The sequence below is a fragment of the Etheostoma spectabile genome, chromosome 23 (genome assembly GCF_008692095.1).
Source record: "Etheostoma spectabile isolate EspeVRDwgs_2016 chromosome 23, UIUC_Espe_1.0, whole genome shotgun sequence".
Lineage (NCBI taxonomy): Eukaryota > Metazoa > Chordata > Actinopteri > Perciformes > Percidae > Etheostoma > Etheostoma spectabile.
This window is the reverse complement of record NC_045755.1, coordinates 15,890,165-15,909,597: the sequence shown is the minus strand read 5'-3', so window position 1 is coordinate 15,909,597 and position 19,433 is coordinate 15,890,165. Positions and strand designations below refer to the sequence as shown.

Sequence of the window (19,433 nt, the reverse complement as noted above, 5' to 3'; positions counted from 1 at the left end):
AGGCCTACATTTACTCAATTACTCTACTTAAGTACACTTCATTTGGAGTAACTTGCACTTTACTTCAATATTTCTATTTTCTGTTACTTTCTTCTTCTATTCCACAACAATTCAGAGGCAAACATAGTACTTTTTTCTCCCCAACATTTACCTGATAAATGACTCTGCAGATTCAGATTAATAATACAAAATATAATCACCAAATAAATTACAATGTAATTAGGTTAAGATAAGGAAACTGTATTGATCTTTAGAGGAATTTTACAAGCAGTTTATATAAGTAATTCAAATGAACTCCACCTTTACCAGCTGCAACATTAAAGTAATGAACAATTTAATGCGTCCATAATTATAAACCAATAATAAAAAATAGATCTAGATGGACCATTCTGTACAATGAGTAGGCCTACATTTACTTCTAGTACTTTAAGTATATTGTGATAATAATACTTTTGTACTTTTCAGCAGTGGTGGTACTTATTCCACCACTGGTGATTGTAATACATGTGTTAAGTTCAACATATATTAAATTGAATTAATTATGTTTTTCTTGCTTTGATAATAATGTTAGCAATATAAGTGGGATGTGGCAGTAATGGAGAAATCACATTGTGTTTTTGTGTTCAGGGCCCTTTAAGACGGAATTCCTTGGTATCCATGATAGTATGTTTTTAAATGAGGATGTACTGCACAGAGGTTTATAATGCATTATAAACCTCTGTGCAGAACATCATAATTTTTTTTTTACAACTATGAGAAGTTATCAATTTAACTACTGTGGTGATGATTGTAATTTAACATTAGATCTACTGCTTTCACATATCAAAATACCAGGAATGTAAAATACTTGTATGTATTTGATTGGCCAATCCAGCATCCTATCAGATCCATCCATTTTTTCTACAGCCACACCCTAACCAAACCAACAGTTTATTATGTTAATAAAGGACAGAGGATTAATCTGTGGCATTGCGGCGTAATTACAATGATTAGAATCAAGAGAAAAAAGTTCCCTGAAACTGTTCCCTTAAATCTTTGCTTAGCGTGAAATACTGGAAAGCCTTTGCATATTCCGACCTTTAAAAATATTTCAAATGAAACAATCTGAAAAGAGAGCATCAGTCATTCTACTCAATGATGCATGCAACATTAAACAAGGGGTCCTGTGTACACATGGTTGCTTTTAAATAATCAATATTTTAACAATGGAACACAATGCTCTAAATTACATTTTTGGAGAGAAAAAAAACTCAACAAAATAATTCGGTCCCCCTCCAGTGACTCCTGGGTTTTCTGTTGAAGATCTCCGCTTTAGCAGTTAGTAGAAACAAACAAAAGAACTTAAAGAGTCCTTTTTTAATTATTTTGAATTATACGGGAGGTTCACGGAAAGGAAGCCTCTCTTTTGCAGGAACGCCCTGATCACATTCACACAGTTACACATTCACACCTGGAAGCAGCCCAGCACAACCACAGTCTGATCTGCTGGCCACTGAGCAGCCCATGTGAAAATGGGCAACTCTTCAAAAAAGTGCTAAAAAGTTCGCAACATCAACTTAAAAGGTGATATAATATGTCAGTGTTGTTTTCACAGCTTATTTCTGTTAAATAGGCTGTTCCCTTATAAGTTGCTAAAAGCCAAATAGCTTGTTTTAGCCCCACTTGCTCACATTTCTCTCCTGCTCTTAAGTTCTTATATACAACACTACTGTACATGCAGTTGGGTGAAGTGTAAAGGTATCTATTGGCTAAACATAGTAGCAGTTCTTTGGTAGAGTCTAGAGTAACATGATGTAGCTGGAAGAGGAATTGGGGTCTAATTGCATCCCTCATGGTGTTTTCTGATGAAGTAATAAGAGACGCAGTCACACAAAGAAACATCAACCAAACATTTCAAGATTCAGGATTCTTTAAAATTCTACCTTTACATGATTTTACATTCCAGGTTTACATTTTAGAGATCAGAGGTCTTTTGTATGCAGGAAAACAAAGGCCATAACATCTGCAGTGAGCTGAGGTAGCACAAATCAAATCAGAACAAAATCAAATGGATGTTTCCTATGATAACTGCAATACAAAGAGTGTCAGAGAGTAAAATCCAGAATCCTGAGAGTGTAGTAAAATAATTTCATTTGGAATAGATTTAAAAACCTGTGTTGAAAGGGTAATTCAGGATTAAAGGAGACTACTTTCTGCAGTAGGCCACAGCACCATATGCCACTACTCCCACAACAGCAACTAAAGCAGCGCCTCCACACAGCAGCTCAGTGGAGCTCAGATGTTTGGGAGTCTTGGGAGCAGTGGGCTTTGGTGGCTCCGGCTTTTCTGGTGCTTTTTGAGAGGCTTTAGCTGAGTGTTCCTTAATATCCGAGAGGGGAATCTGTGAGAATTTCAGTTGCTCGAGACTCTCTGACGAAGGCTCTTCTGCCATCCGTGCAAGAATGGAAGGTGGGTGGAGCCCCTGAGTTGAGAAAAGCTCCTCCACTTCAGAGGCTGTGGTTGAAGGGACCGGGGTGGACGTGGTGGAGGGGGGATCCAGCCTGACGATAGGCAGTGGAGGCAGCGCCATCGGGGGAACCACCTGCATGAACTCTGCGGGCTTCTTCTCCACGTAAGGCTCTTCTGCTGACACCAGGAGCTCCTCAGTTTCTGGGGCATGGACGTCGTGCTCCTCCTCCCTGAGCTCACTCAGCTCCCTCTCCCCACCTAAAACACTCAGCACGCTTGTCTGCAGCTCTTCGTCATCCTCCTCCTCTTCCTCTGTTCTCCTCGCCCCCTCCTCCTTTTCTGCTTCCTCGAGTAACTCGGCCTCCTCTCGCTCCAGGTGGACCATGTCGGAGTTGAAAGAGTGGTTCTCCTCCCCACCCAGAACCACTTCGTCATTGCTGTCCAGGCTTTTGGTGTCCTCGGGGTCCATGTCGCCCATTGTGGACCAGGACTCTGCCAGCAGGCTCTCGCTCTGCCAGGGTCCGAGGCTCTCCGCCTGGGTCAGAGGCAGAGCCGCAGGGCCGGGGCTGAGGGAACCAGCCTCCCCGCCACCTCCATCCCCCCTGCTGGACTCGACTGGGGCCTTTCCCTCCAGAATGAAGACCGGCTGCTGCAGAGACAACATAGGTAACTTCATAGGTGGTTCAACTTCATAAGTACAACTATAGTGGAGTATTTGCATTCTATGCTTCTCAGTTCTTGCTACATTTCAGAGGGAAACACTTTCATTTGAAGCCTATTGATAGTTGCTATACTTTGGAATAATGATTTTATACTCACAAAAAAATACAGTTATAAAATATAATATATTGTTAAATATCTAGAATATAAATCAGTTAAAATGATCTCCAAGTTGATCAACTCAATCAATAAATCAAACTTTATTTATAGAGCCCTTTTAATACATTAAACAACCCCCATCACATAAATGACACTCACAGACACAGACCCACCACCAACATCCACACACACCCACTCTCATACATACAATACAACTAACATGTGGCTGAGCAAGTTAAAAAGGTGGGTTTTGAGCCTGCTCTTAAATATCTGAACATTCTCTTCAGCCCTGAGGTCCTCCGGCAGGTTGTTCCACAGACCGGGACTGTAGTACAGGAACGACGCCTCTCTGTGAGTGTGTGTCTGGACTTTGGGAATAATCAAAAGGCCAGTACTATATCACCTAAGGGTCTGCGAAGGCTCATAGGGTAAAAGCCGTTCCAAAAGATAAGAGGGCCCAAGACCAGTAAGAGATTTAAAAACCAGTAAAGATCCTTAAAATTGATCCTGAAGCACACGGGGAGCCAATGCAACGGTTTTAAAACCGGCGTTTGAGCAAAGCCAGGCTAACTGTTTCCCCCTGTTTCCAGTCTTTGAGCTAAGCTAAGCCAACCAGCTTCTGGCTTCAACTTTGCCAGGCAGACATGCAAGTGTTATTCTCATCTTACTGTCAGCAAGGAAGCTTATAATTGTATTTCCCACGCTGTTAAACTATTCATTTAAAGCCAGAAAGTTGATGTCACCAGGTGCATCATGTAATGTCCTAAACATTTCATGTTTTGATTAATTAGATACACATTTACATTGAGTGTAGTCTATACCCACAACGTTCCACTTCTGGGATTACCAGAAATTCTTTTCGGATGTCCCGTTGCCTCCCGCTTTCTTTGTGTTGTCATTTTAAACTGGTGGATTTATGAGGACTTATGGTTAACTGCTCCTCAGATCTGTGCACTGTATCTACCAACTGAGCTAACCCGGCCACATCAATCTGAGTTTCCTGTTGAACGACTAAAGCAACCTTTGATTGTACCCATGTTCCACCATAACAAGTTCCTTCCCGAGGCTATTTTGCGGCGTTAACGCCGCCCAACGACTATTGTGATTGGTTTAAAGAAATGCCATTTAAAGAGAGCATGTTTTTCTCCCATCCTGGAATGCTGTGTGGACTAGCCAGTACCTCCTGCGTAGCGCTGTGGAGGAAGCTCTGGCAATGCAAGACCACATCTAGTGTACATTTTAAGCTACTTTGAGCAGAATTTGAAAATGTCTGACTTTGGTTGTAGCATCAATAAAGACACTGTGGCAGACAGCAATGCACGGCAGGTCACAGACAACTAAACACATAGACTGCACCGATTTCCACCAGGATTGTGGTTTTCATAAATAATGATCCGCAACATGCTTTTCAACCGGTCAGTGTTCTCAGTGACATCAGTGTGGCTGTGGTTGGAAAATGTTGCTCTCTGGCTGCTCTGTATTGCTGCGGCCTGCATTTCTTACTATGTTTAGGCACTATATGCATCTCCATCTGTCACCTAAGAGTGGAAGCTATTTCAGTAATTTCCCATGACGTAAAAATGGGACAAGAGTCAGAACATAAAATGGAAGTGACATATTAGTCAATATGTCTTAAACACCAAAACTAATAAACAAAAAATCATTTTATCTCAACTGTGTAAAATCATAGTTTTTACAAAGACACTTTCCAGATTAAGGACGAAGACTTTACACATGGTTGTTTCCATAAGTGAAATCAGTCTCAAGGTGACCCTCTTCACCTCTTGTAAAACATAACAGCATTGATTGCAGAAAGTATTCCCCCCCATGCCGGTCCCAGAATAGATCCTCTCAGCACTTGCTCTCACTGTCTACCGTTGTATCACGTTCACAACGTTTGAGCTTACTTGTTTTCTCTGGTTTCAGAACATGTCTCTTAACAGGAGCCTACAGTGCCAGCACCCTGAGCCCCCTGAACACCGGTTCTAATTATGTAAGAATCCGGAACTTCAACATAAGCGGACCTTCTGACTGAGTCTTTGCCCATCAGTGAGTTCAGATAGAGAGGCTTTTACTGAGTTTATATAGTAACGTTGTCATTGTAAATAATGCTGAAATAACATGTTAAGATATTTAAAAATATAAATGATACTTTTAATAATATTACTTTAGGAACTATTTTTAGTAATACAAAATAGGTGATAAGAGTATCAATAAAGTAGCCGTATCAGACGAATTAAGTAGGTAGGAATACCCATTCCCACTTCTGACACTCTTATTAGCACTGTTCATACCCTAAAGTCGGGTTGAGGTTGGGCGTCATGGAGATCTCATTTTCCACTGTAGCTTTGAGTTGTCTTTTTAACATGAACCCAACTGCCACTGAAAACTCTTTCTGTCATCTCAGCCTTCAGATTTCAACCAGCTGTTTTAAGTTTTAGTAATTTATAATTTGAGTATTTAGTCTATATGCTTTGAGTTCCACTTCCAGGTTTGCTCTGCTGGATGCATGTATTTTCCGTTACCTTCAGCTTTCTTTGTGTTGGAATTTTAAATTTGGTGGATTTATGAGGACTATGGTTGACTGCTCCTCATATCTCTGCATGGTAAATTGAGAGAGCTAGCTAGACTATCTGTCCAATCTGACCTTTCTCTCGCACAACTATTTTGCAGCGGCACTGTGAGGAGTTTAGAAATGCCATTAAACCAGAGCATGTTTTCCTCCCATCACCGAATGCTCTGTAGAGTAGCCAGACCCTCTTGAGAACGCTTTGAAGAAGGGTCTGGCTAAGCAAGTCTATAATTTGAGTAACTTTCAAAAATTAAACGTCGATTCAGATTAAATACTTAAAAATACTCATCAATAGTATTAATACTTTGATACTGGATTGGATGGAATGTTATCAAACCACAACTCCGACTTATTTTCTTTGAAAAGGCTCCTGTTCTGTCTTTTGTTACATCTTATGTTTTAAAATAATTTGGTAATCCCCTAGCTAAGTAAGTTTTTTGTCTTTTATAGTCCATACTCTATGTTTACTGATGTATTTCTAATGGTTCAAGAGAGCTACGCTAACCTTAATTTTCCTCCATGCCTCTACAATAGATAAATGTAAGCAACACAAATAGTAATTAGTGACAATTAGTAGCTGTAGCAAGAGGTGAAATGTAAACGAGATTTACCAGTTAAATTCATAATGGGTACTGTACTGTATGTCATTTTGCAATTAATAAATAAGATGTAGAATTCCTGGAAAAGTTTGTGGTTACAAATGTAAAACGACAAAGGTAATATTTATGTCTGCATAAAATTATTTTAAAAGACGAAAAAAATGTGGCTTCCTACGCGGCCGAGGCGTCCACGGCCAGGGTTGATTCTAAATCTAATTGAATTGACCTCTTAGAAAAAAACAAGATATTTAGTATATTTTTGCAGTAATTCAAACGTAATGGAAAATGTCAAAGCAAGGACCTTTAACTGTGTTGGTGAAATATTTGGTGGGGACCTTTTTTGGATGTGGTGACCCGCTTTCTTCTTTCTTTACCTGTGTCTGGTCTCAACCGCTACCATTATTGTCCAATTAAAATGTAAAATACCTTACAATTATCTTTAAAAACAGCTGGTGATATTAAAGTATGCAAGTTTGCAAGTAATTGAACAAACATGCTGTACGTATGCTTTTGGATTTCTGAATTGGTCCATAAAAATGGCATCTGTCATTAACATCTGGGTTGGGACAAGATGAACCTGAGTAGTCCAAAAAAAAAAAAAAAACATACTTTTGCTCAATATAATTATGTTGACTTTTGAAGACATTTCTTTTGTCTTTGTTTTTGTTTTTGTCAAATCATTTTACGTCTTTGGGTCCTCTTAAAAAAATATTGAAATGCCGCCACATAAGAAGATAAAACTCCTTGCTTTGCTTGAATGGCTCAACTCATAGGATTGAATAACTTTTGATAAGGAGTCGAGAGGGGAATTTTCAATCCTTGGTCACGAGAAATAAAGATTGGGGAGACGTTGATCTAGATTCTCTCTGGATATGACTGCAAACATCAGATTTTTTGGATATCAACTTCCTTCTTTAATTCCTCTGCTTTGCCCTTAGAGAACTTGTCAAAGTCTTAGGTGCAATATTGATGGTGCTCCCCGTCATCATCTAATTAGTATATTAGTATATAAAGTATGTTCTCAGATGAATAGATTTGTATTGCTTCACTGTTATTGCTTTAAATGCATGCCCTGATGCACTCCTAGGCTAAAACACAATGTTTTATGTTTATGTGTCTCAAACCCCCTTCCTGCCTGTCACACAACAGCGTGGTTACTTTTTGCACAATAAAAGCTGTCTGACTTTGAGTCTAGCAGCTGGCTCATTAGGTTTTAAGTAAACATGTCCAGTATCCAGAGCATTAAAGAACTAAATCATCTTATTAATGCCCCCATTTTTGTTCAAGCCTTCAGATTTGTAAAATCGTATTCATGGTTTGAATATTATGTCAAATCCTTTGTCATATCACTCTACCTTCTCCAGTGCGAGCAGAGTGAAACAGACACCTCCCGGACGTCACTGATTTAATGACCAACTAGCTGCCGTGTTGTCTGGTCCACACTGTGTGCCCTGTAGACCTGTGCAGACTTCAATCCCTGAAACATTAAAGTTGGCAACACAAACATTTTAAGCGCTCCATACGTTGCGGCTCGTCTGTGTCCCTCACCTGCAAAGAAACCATTAAATCTTTTCAACTCGGTGATCCTCCTCTGCTTACTGGCCTACTTGAGTAATTGGATTCCCATTGATCCTATCCCAGCAATAACAGACTCATGGTGACGTTAAATGATCAGGCAGATTTAGGGCACTCTATCTTTGCAAATGTGTGACAAGGACAGAGAGTTGTCAGATACAAGAATTTGACAAAAGGTCAGCTTTGAATGTTAAAGTAGGAGAAGTGGTTCAGAGAAGACAAGCCAGCTCTCCATGGCAGTTTCTCTGTCTTGTGCAAGGTGAGATTTTGTCCTTCACAACATCAGAGTGAGCTCTAGTGGCCTTTCTAACAATGACATGTTTACAGATTACACACTTTTAACAAAGCACAGCAGACACACACACACACACACACAGACACACACACCAAATCTGATCACACCTTCATTCAAGGCCCTTTTTCTTCTGATTTGGTTCAAATTTCTGCAATGTGAATTAAAAACAACATCCCATGGCATACCTGCGTCCTCTGGGTGCGGGGCCGAGCGAGCTGCTAGATGAGAAGCAGATGCTGGAGATCGAAGTGAGACGTGCATTCAGACACGAAGCCACAAAACAACAGATAGGCAGACATGCATGCTGGAGCTGGCACAGGACTGACAAGATGGACAAGCTGTGCAAAAGTCTCTCTCACACCCCCTCCCCCCCTTCTCTCTCTCTATTTCTCTCTCTCTCACCCACCCCACTTCCCAAAATTCATTAAATAACAGTTGGCTGGACTTTGCTGTACGCCCACAAGAAAGATTATGAATAATGTAAATAAAAAGTGAAGAATCAGACTTTACCCTGTGTTTACAGTCTCTGAAAGGCCTGCAGGGGTCAGTGGGTGAGTGTTGCGTTCGGGTAAACAAGTCTGTGTAGTTTTATGTTCACTGTCCACATAGCACATTATCAGTCAGTCCACAGTGTGCTGCTGTGGGCCAGCGACACCGAGTTCAAAAAGCATACCAGAGGAGAGCTGTGTCTAAAGCTGAACTTTCCAAGTTATACCTCCCTCTACTGGTAAGATTACAAGACTGGGAACTATGCCAGGAAACTTTTATGTGGTTATATGGCACTTGCACAGCACCAACATGTACATTGTGTATATGCCCAGGGCCAATTGTCCTAAAATCCATTGTACAATAATAATATAACAGTCCATAATAATGCATTTTATTTATGGGTGCCTTTTTTGACGCTCAAGGACACATTATATGAACAATTAAATAAAACATTGTATCTCTCCTTGTTTTTTATACAAGGTTCATGTTTAATTGTTTCACAATGCAAATATTTCTTTTCCAATTGCTGCCCCGGTACTGTGGGATTGTATTTTCCCGGTTTACATGTTTCCAATTCAATTCCCCTTTATTTCCTATACATGGGCTTTGCGTGACCATGAGATGTTCAGGTACTTTATACGTGTACTATTCATAAACAAAGAACATTGTTAAGAGAAATTAGAAATGATTAAATGAAGAGTAATGGTCACCGTAAACTTTTGAAAATCATTTAATATCATAGCCATTATATAGGAATATTTTACAAATGAAAGGAATGAAACCTATCTTACCTATCTTTACTTATTTTTTGGTTCCAAGCTTTTGCCATTTGAATTGTAAAAAAAATAAATGCAGTTAAAATGAAATCCAGTTTATTCAGGACCAGAATAAATATAGCACAACAATGTACAATGTATAAATAAAAAAATAGATTAAGAAAAAGACCGGTTTCATACTCAAGTATAAAAACTGATATATAACTAAAATGATTTTAATAGAAATTATACTTTTTGTAGGCTATAGCTAAGTTATTAAGTGAGCTACAGGGGAAAGAAGAAAAAAAAAACAGTGAAACATTCAAACCAAAGCAAATGTAAATAAAAAACAAAAGTATAAAAAACTGTGACATAATAAAACACAAGAGCTATACTATATATTATGCAACTGAAGTTGAATGTATATTAGTACATATACCAGAATCAGAATAAGTTTTATTACAAATTAGAGTTTCATTTACAAGGAATTTACATTGGTGTGCGACGCGTGCTATACACTTATTAGGAGGAAATAAACAGTAAATAAACAAAACACAGTCAAGAACATAAACATATAATAGAAAATGCCAATACAAATGTTACTACTTTAGCAGCTACTATAAATCTAACTGGTTACTACTACACAATTGTGCAATATAACTATTTTAGAACTAGTCATTTTACTAGTCATTATATGCAGTATAAATGAAATTAGACCCGAAAAATGACAACAATTCTCCTGTTTTCTGCGTCGTCTCTTGTTCTCGCACCCGATTGGCTGCTCGACTCGACCGGAAGTAAATATCATGTGACGACGCAAATCAGCTGATCCTCCGTAGACATCTTTACCAGTCACGACTGCGGCGATTAATTCATACCTCATCTTCTGGGATTTTCGGGTAAATAAACGTCGATTTAAAGCTCTTACTGCACTATTAAACCCTCCATGTTGTTATTGACGGATTGGTTTGTTCCTCACTCGTTTTAATGGATGTTTTGTTTTGGTTATATCTTCTCGCAGGCCTCGCGGATCTTTGACAGCTGCAACCATGGCGCTCAGCGATGCCGATGTTCAGAAGCAGGTAATAAACCGATTTAACCTTCAGAAATGTCACCATTCATCTCTTTCTCCTCGGTTGGGGTTGAAGGAGTTTTTTCTTTGCTATTCGTCTTATTAATACACTGATACATGTTTCTGGTAGCTGTGATGTGTGTGTGTGTGTGTGTGGAGAAGAATGACATTGAAAGAGGTGCAGTAACGTTATTAAACACAAAAACAATTTTTTTAGTGTGATTTTGACTGGAAGTTTTTTGTACGTAAATATTGCCAATTATACCATTTTGAATTCAGTGTTGCGTTGTGGAAGTTATGGCTGAGATGCAGAGGGTCATATTTCCAAATGATCACATGATGAGCACATGCCAGGGCCTGATGAGGAACTGGGCGCAAGCGAGCCACTGACTGGACCCTGTAATAGGAAACACTGGAAATAATCTCGAGACTGTACATATGTTAGAAGGTTGAGTCTGGTGTTCATCAGTGGTGGAATGTAACTAAGTGCATGTAATTAAAGGGGAACACCACCTACATTAAGAATTCCAATATGTTATTTGCATGGCCTTTGAAAGTTCTATATCTATATATCTATATTTGTGAACATGAGCTAATCTCTCTCGAAGCCAGAAACCAGTAGCCTGGTTGACACCAGACCCTTCTCAGTTGTAACTGAGAGTGGGTCTGGGGAAGGTTCATTCACAGCCCATTTCCAAAGGGGCGTCACCAACGGACGCCACCCACATGGCTCTGGGCGCCATTGGTTAGATCTAAAACCAATCAGAGCGATGAAGGAGATGACGTATGCAGAGTGACAGGGAAAAATCTAAACCAGCGAGCACGTTGCGGAGCTATCGTCTTTGTGTAGTACCTGCCTCAACGGTTGTAATTGGTGCCTCAAATTGGAAATGGGCTGGAATGGGGTCTTGGCCAGACGGACTTGCAGGGCAAATCTCAAATTTGCTGGAAGTTTATCAGGGTCTTCACAGGCAAAGAACCCAGAGAAGTAAAGGGTAGGTTCCCTGTTGCCATGGTGCATATGCCAAAAAACAACAACTCGGCGCACGCTGCATGTTCCATTTCAACATGGTAGCCTGGGAAAACCAAGCAGGGTTCGCATGCTCAAACATCTGTTTGATTCTTCATGTACAGATACAGGGTGTCAGGTGGCCTGAAATATGAGCGCCAACACATGGGAAAAGAAACAGCCTTTTGCTGGAGGCTGTAGGAAAACATGAGATTGCTTTGTCAAAGTTAAAAAAACACCCTGATGCTTTCATAGACATTTAAAGAAATGGACAAAGCCACGGGGTAGACTTCCAACGGAGTGCAGTGGAGTCTATTAGAAGCACTTTTACGATGATGGCTTAGCTTGAAGACGTAGATGTGACGCGAGCAACATGTCTGAAAGTTGTAAGTCTTCTGGTAGCTGTGCCAAGAGAAATCTCAATCATTCCCAATCTAGCAGAGACGGGGCGCGTAAGACATAACATAGGCACAGGCTAATTATTGCTAACTAAAATGCTAGTTAACATTAGTTATTAAACTAAAACGGCTAATGTAAGTTGAAACTGCCTGCTGTTCGGTAATTCCTCATCTTTGCGACAGAACGTTACGTGGTTATGACACAATCGTTAGCCTATTTTTACAAAAACGCCTACTACAGGTCATAACGTGAGTTACAATAGAGCCTTTTATACATTGTGGTGTTTCTTTAAAATTAAACAATTAACAAATGGAGTCTTTAAACGCTTCAGATGTCAAGTTATTCGCTGTCAAAGTGGCGCCAAAATGAATGGCGGTCAATGGGATGCTAACGGCGGGTGATGGCATGTTAGCAACAAAATGGCTCCATGGTGGGGTACGCTTTGCGGAGGCTGGCTTACCCCCTCGCATGCTTTCTTTTACTTCCTCTATCTACTGCTTCTATACTACTCTTTGCTTATCCGCAGATTATTTTGTATGCATGTCCCCTGGCACTTTTGGAGAATATTGCAACAAACAATGCGCTGAGCATAAACGTCTCCGTGCGTGATTCATATCTCACGCGGGATCTATGGTGGCTCGCGCCACGGTGTCTTGCGCGAGCAAGTCTCAAACTTGTGATGTCATAGAGTACAAAGTCTGGAGCTGCTCAATAGACAATTCTTTGAAAACTTTTTTTTTTTTTTTTATATATTCTGTTAGTACCTAGAAAATGTACCCATATAGTCCTTCATCATTCATTCAAACATCTTTCCCAAGTCATTGCCTATGGAGCACTTCTAGACATTATACTTGATGATAACATCCCAAATTTGAGTTTAGCTTTTTGTTATTTTGGCTTTGGGAGAGAGTTGTTCATGTTCACTAATATTTGACCATATGAATGTATGAACATGTAGCCTATGAATTTTTTTAAATGGCATAGTTCCCTTTTTAAAGTACAAATTCATGCAACTTTATGATTTTGCTCTGCTATGTCTCAGAGGAAACTTGTTTACTTTACTTTTTACTCCACTACATTTATCTGACAGCTTTAGTTGCTTTACAGATTCAAATTTTTCTTCCTCTGTGTAATGAAAACCACATACTGTATATCTCTGAATTTGGTGATTTTTTTTTTAAAATAAAGAAGTGTTCCTTTATGTGTTCAGGAAATTCTCCTACTTCTCAATATAAATAAACTGTTTTAAAAAGCCTCCTGGATCAGATGGAAAATGCATAGTCATAAAACTGAAAACAGGGCTGTTGTTCTGACACCATGGAAAGTAGACGTTTAAGGGATACGTGACTCTCACAGGACGACAACGCTACAAACTTATGATAATCTTATGGAATATGATGCATAGCTGTAGATTAACTTACCCAAGAGTGTATAAAGGAGTTAATGAGCACAACCTTAAACATGGTGAATTGGTCACGTTCGAATATCGTGACTTGTACACAAAATAAACAACATTAACGTGACCTGTACACAAATCAATAAATCAAAATAACGTGAGTGGCGACTGGTGGACTGGCGTGAGACCGGGCTGCTTATACATACTGTACATTTACTTAAGGTTTTGGATGCAGGACTTTTAGTTGTTTTATCAAAGTGTGGTATTAGTGCTTTTACTTAAGTAAAGGAGAGGAATTCTTCCTCCAACACTGGCACATTCCTCACCATAGTGATAAAGTCAGGCAGCAGGGTGAGCTGGCAATTTGTAAGGAATAATGCTTCATGATGGAGCTTTGCGTGCATTTAAAACCCTAAAAAGGGGGGGGAAATCCTATGTTTCTAAGGAAGCCCAGTCTTTTTGTCATTAATGTTTCTTCTTCCTGTCTACAGATCAAGCACATGATGGCCTTCATTGAACAGGAGGCCAATGAGAAGGCCGAAGAGATTGATGCAAAGGTAAAACCATTACGGTAAAATCACACAGCGCTGTAGAGAGAGACTAGAATGGATGATTAATTAGTCTCTTAAAGTATTTTTTTGGACATTATATTGCTTTAATTAGTGAGTGAACAGTAGAGAGATGACAGGAAATGAGAGGAGAGAAAAAGGGAAAAAGCAAATACAAGGATGAACTCATTCTTCAATATTGGTGCAGGCAGATGTCGGGATAGCCAGCATCAACATGTGTCTTTGCTCCAGATTTGACCAAAATCCGGCCTGTGATTTAACAATTATGGCCTTTTTTTAAATGTATTAGTGCCCCTCTCAGACCAGGCAATGAATTAAGTGTCAGTATTCATTTAATCCTTTATTTAAAAAGGTAGTGTCACTGATGACAAAATAAGAATATATTATAAGCATAAACAGACAAACAGAGATTCACAACATCATACAATTTACCTACAGTACATAATCATGGGCATTGATTCCACATTGAAGAGAACTTTACAAATGACTATAAGGTTTAACAATATATCAGTTCTCACCATCATTGCCTGTGTGAGTTTCACCGCTAGGGGCACCAAAACCACAGTAGAGGGGGCAGATTTCACACAATCTGAACACTTTCTTACACGTGATATATTAGACAAATTTAATATTTTCTTTAACTTACATGTGACATCAGTTCTTTCGCTTCAACAATTTTGACCAATTTTGACCATTAGTGTCTTAAATTTAACAATAGAGAAATCAGAGAAATGACCTACGGTTATAGTACTTCTTTTATCTCATACATAGTACTGGGATAGGTTTTGTCTATTTTATTATAAATTCTTATTAGTTTGATTATATTTTAATTTTTTGTTGATTTTTAAATTGTCTTTGTGTGAGTGAGTTTTTTAACTTGACATTTGAAAAGGGCTGTATATAAACAACGATTACTATTCAATCAATTTAAAACTTTATTACTGACTCAGGCTCATGATAAAAGAATACATTGCATTTAAAAGCTTGATTTAAAAAAAAAATCAGTGCCCTACATAATCACCACCATACCACAGCTTCCACAGCTGGGATTGGTGGCGTGGAGTGCTAAACCTTATGTTTGACAAGCTCAAGACTATTTCATTTTCAGAGTCGTTAAGCCAGAAGATCCATTAGTACATGAGATTTACTTTAAGTGTTGACTCCTTCAGCCACAAGCATTTCACTTGCACTACACCATCTTCAGTAATATCCTCATAACATATTTGCATGCTGCAGAATAGAGTGATGCACAATATGCTCTGAACAGAGACATCTTCACTGCATCTCTACACACACTAAACTTGAAAAGAGATCGAAAGAGTATTTGTACTTGTACATACATGATGACGTTGCTTGTAATATCTTCATCATGTGTCATATTTTACACTTACACCTTATGTCAGACAATACGATCAACAGACAGTTTAAAGTATAGCATGATTTGACTACAGATAGTGTTCTGGTTATAAACATATTATGTAAACCTGAATAGTTGATAGATAAGTAAACTGACATAAAATGAATAGATGCTTAAATAATAGAATAATTGAATTGATCCTTTCTGTGTCATAGCATTGTAACTTTTATATTTTTGGGTTTAAGACTGTAAGTCAGATGATACATGTCAGGACCCTAGTCAGCCTAGTGGAGGGGAGGGGGGGGTCTTTTTTTTCCAAAAAGTGGACCTTTTTGCAGTTTTTCCCTCATTTTGGATTGACTTATTAGCTTGTCTGCTGGTATCTTAATGAGCAAGCTTTTTGATGCACTGAAAATCTTTACAACAATGTCGTCAAATCGCTTACGAAGCTCATGCACCAACTTTATTTACTCCAAACGAACGCATGCACGCAGCTTTGCATGCATGCCTCAAACATTTTGTTATGAGTGCGTAAAGTTGCGTGGATTATTGATACGTTAGACGTTAGGTTATTACATGTTGCGTGCCAGTTAACACATTCACAAAAGTGGTGCTTTTAGGGCTTCGGTTCGGTTTAGATCATTTTATATTTAAGGGGAATTAGTATTTATTACAACGTGTCCACTGGCAGCAGAGTAAGTGTAAGGCTGATGATGATGATGATGATGATGATGAGTGTCATCTGCTGAGTGAGCTGTGTCTCCTCCTGCAGGCCGAAGAAGAGTTCAACATCGAGAAGGGCCGTCTGGTCCAAACTCAGAGGCTGAAGATAATGGAGTACTACGAGAAGAAAGAGAAGCAGATCGAGCAGCAAAAGAAAATGTGAGTCATGGCAAGAAATCACAGGACACATCAAGTCCTTTTTTTTTTAAGAACAAAGACATGTCTGTACTGTATGTGTGACACAGAGTTTCCGTGATTTTATTTACTTATTTACTCTGTCCCACAATGACTCTTTTGTTAACATGCTCCAAACTGTCTAAAGGGTTTCCACACGGACAAACATAATCCAACTTTGAATGTCTGTGTGAACTAATGTGTGTGTGTGCGTGTGTGTGTGCGTGCGTGTTATTTGTCTACTTAAACAGTCAAATGTCTAACCTGATGAACCAGGCTCGACTGAAGGTGCTGAAGGCCCGGGATGATATGATCTCGGTAAGCAGCTGTATCTCGTGTTGTCACGCGGTCGTATTTTATACACACAGCTGGAGAGAAGGATTCTGTAAATGATACAGTCTGTTAATCCCTCAGGAAATGCTAAATGAGGCCCGCCAACGGCTTGGTAATGTCGCAAAAGACCCATCCAGGTATCCAGCTCTGATGGACGGATTGATCTTACAGGTTAGTTCATACTCACAAAATCATCTGACAAGTGTTTGATGGTTATTTCTTTGTGCTTTAATCACTGCGAAACAATCATAAAATAAGCTTTATTTATCGCTGGAGTTGAAAATTAGCAGTAGCTATAAGCTCTCTGTGCAGCACATCCGTTTCATGCTCTGTATTGTTGTGTATATATGTCATGTTGAGGAAACTGTTGATTATAAAACTGTGTTGATTATAAAATTGAGGTCTGATAACCCTTTCATAATCTTTCATAACAGGGATTCTATCAGCTTCTGGAGCCCAAAGTGACTATTCGCTGCCGCAAACAGGACGTGCAGATGGTACAGGTGAGTAAATTAGCAAGTGCATGTTAAAATTGAAAAAAAAAATCCATTTCAGAATTGACTTTATTGGCCTAGTATGTGTACACACACTTTACTCCAGTTTTAAGTAACTCTCAGTGATGCACACAGTTCCAAGGATAATATACAGGAAAATAGAACTTATACCTCAAAATAGGGACATCAAACATAGGTCAAATTAAACACACTCAACTATTATGTGCATACAAGTAGGTGAAAATGTATATAAATATAATTCGGCAGATGCTTGCGAGGGAGGTAGCTCCTTTTTAAAATCGGAACTTTGTCTTTCAGGCATCCATCCAGAGAAATATTCCCATATATAAAGCAGCTGTGAAGATGAACATCGAGGTCCGCATCGACCAGGATAACTTCATCTCCCCCGATGTGTAAGCAGCATCGCATTTGATCAAGTTACAAATACACCCCTGAAGACTTCTTAGATCATAGATCTTAGATATTTTCTCAGTTTTATTTCTCTTATTTTGGTGTTTTGTCTTCTTCAGTTCTGGAGGTATTGAGATCTATAATGGCAACGGGAAGATCAAGGTGTCCAACACCCTGGAGAGCAGACTGGACCTCATGGCGCAGCAGGTAGGACAACATGAGGCCGCTCATATTATCAGTCTCAAGTTTTCCTTTTCATACCTGAGACTTGTTTAAACATGCATTATAAATGCTCCTTTAGGTGTGTTTTTAGCCTTATTTATGTAGTTTTAGATGGCTCTTATTTACATAAAGCCTTTTATGTACGTCATATAAACAAAATGATTTTTAAAAAAAAACACATAGCGGCGACCTCTTGCTCACCCGGTGGAGTGTGCCCCGATGTAGCAGCGGCCTGGGTTAAAATCCTGCTTTGTTGTGCATCATCCTCTCTCTCTCTCTCTCTGTCTCTCTCTCTCTCTGTCTCTCTCTCTCTCTCTCTCTCTCCCCTATCTTGACTATGCATTATGAAAATAAAAATAAAAACTATAAAATAAAAAAAACACAGAAGTAACAATTAAACATAACAGTTTATGAGTAAAATAAACTAATAATCAAAGCTACAATAACTGCTAATTCATGTTTTTAATATTTGATCTTTAGGTTGTTTTTAGGATATTTTATATATGATTCTTATTGTTTTTATTTAGTTTATCACAATTTTTTTTTATTATGATCTTATGTTGTCTGTTTTATGATGTCTTTGCATGTCTTGGCCAGGACTCTCAGGAAAAAGACATTTAGGCTTTTGTAGTTAATTAAAAGTCAAATGAATTTGAACAAACAATTTAGTCTCTTGTAAAAAAAAATTGTTTTGACTTTCCTCATATTCCTGCTGTTTTGCATTTATAAATAGAGCTGAAATTAGCAATCGATTAATCAAGTAGTCGATCTAAAGAAAAAGGGTTTTGGACTTTTGGTAATACAAAACTAAGCGTGTGGGGGTATGTGTATTTTCTGACATTGTATCAACCAAAGGATTCATAGAGGAAACGATCAACAGATCACTCGGTGCCTATAAGCCATGCCCTTCTTTGTTTGCAGATGATGCCTGAAATCCGAGTGTCTCTCTTCGGGGCCAACCCGAACCGCAAGTTCCTGGACTAAATAGCTCTGCTGTATTTAAGAAAAACTCTCCTTATATTTTTTATTTTGTCACATGAAAGACGCATTCCTTTGTCTGTGAAACGAATCTCCGATGCAAAAGAGACGCATTGTTGTTGTGTGATGTATTGCTGTTTATTTCTGTGCATTAAGGGACATGGTAAACCCTGCGCCTCAACGTTACAGACGTGCATCTTGGGTACTGCACAGTTGTTTTCTCGGCTGCTCCCCTTCGAGGGTCTCAGTTTACAGGTTCGACTGGATCTGGTGATTGGCTGGATGTTTAACAAGTTGTCCTCTAATTGGATTATGACAAACACAGCGTCCGTGTCACGGTTTTTTCCGCTGGCATTGACCTCTACCCCGTATTATTATAAGTTGCATGGGGCATTGTGTTGCTAATGGTCATCTGCTCCAACCAATTACTGAGATAATAAATGGCATCCTAGGAACATAACTGAAGACCTCACATGACCTTACAGAGTAAATTTATTGATGTTATTCTGTCATGAATTAAATGAGTGGGTGATAGCATTCCAGAGGTTGCACTGTATGTATATGAGGTTTCCAGATTAAATTATTCGTATGTGTTGTTTTGTTTTTTTGTCCTTTTTTTTTTTTTTGTGTCTAAAACTGAAAATGTTATATTGTGGAAATGTAAAACATAATAAAATATAAATCATTAGTATCACTTCTCTTCTCTTTTTGGCTCAAACATTGTCCTCGCTGCTGGCCGACGAA

At 38.9% G+C, this 19,433-nt stretch overlaps 2 protein-coding genes across 2 annotated transcripts; one reads left to right on the top strand and one right to left on the bottom strand.

The window, feature by feature from the left end:
* Positions 1–1,891: 1,891 nt before the first annotated feature.
* Positions 1,892–7,815, bottom strand: si:ch211-214j24.14 (neurofilament medium polypeptide). The gene is made up of 2 exons (XM_032505554.1): positions 7,794–7,815; positions 1,892–3,097 (listed from the first exon to the last, which is right to left on the bottom strand). Exon 2 carries the CDS (start codon positions 2,924–2,926, stop codon positions 2,186–2,188), a length of 741 nt encoding a protein of 246 aa, XP_032361445.1. The 5' UTR covers positions 2,927–3,097; positions 7,794–7,815; the 3' UTR covers positions 1,892–2,185.
* Positions 7,816–10,283: 2,468 nt separating this feature from the next.
* On the top strand, positions 10,284–19,280 carry atp6v1e1b (ATPase H+ transporting V1 subunit E1b). The gene is made up of 10 exons (XM_032505558.1): positions 10,284–10,451; positions 10,574–10,634; positions 13,920–13,985; positions 16,127–16,236; positions 16,503–16,569; positions 16,666–16,755; positions 17,019–17,087; positions 17,397–17,491; positions 17,609–17,696; positions 18,633–19,280. Exons 2-10 carry the CDS (start codon positions 10,602–10,604, stop codon positions 18,693–18,695), a joined length of 681 nt encoding a protein of 226 aa, XP_032361449.1. The 5' UTR covers positions 10,284–10,451; positions 10,574–10,601; the 3' UTR covers positions 18,696–19,280.
* The last annotated feature ends 153 nt before the right edge of the window (positions 19,281–19,433 follow it).

Coding starts and splice junctions, on each gene's coding strand:
- si:ch211-214j24.14 (XM_032505554.1), bottom strand. CDS start 2,926: ATGGGCGACATGGACCCCGAGGACACCAAAAGCCTGGACAGCAATGAC.
- atp6v1e1b (XM_032505558.1), top strand. CDS start 10,602: ATGGCGCTCAGCGATGCCGATGTTCAGAAGCAG. Junction 17,088..17,396: donor AGGACGTGCAGATGGTACAG/GTGAGTAAATTA, acceptor TTTGTCTTTCAG/GCATCCATCCAGAGAAATAT. Junction 17,492..17,608: donor AACTTCATCTCCCCCGATGT/GTAAGCAGCATC, acceptor TGTCTTCTTCAG/TTCTGGAGGTATTGAGATCT.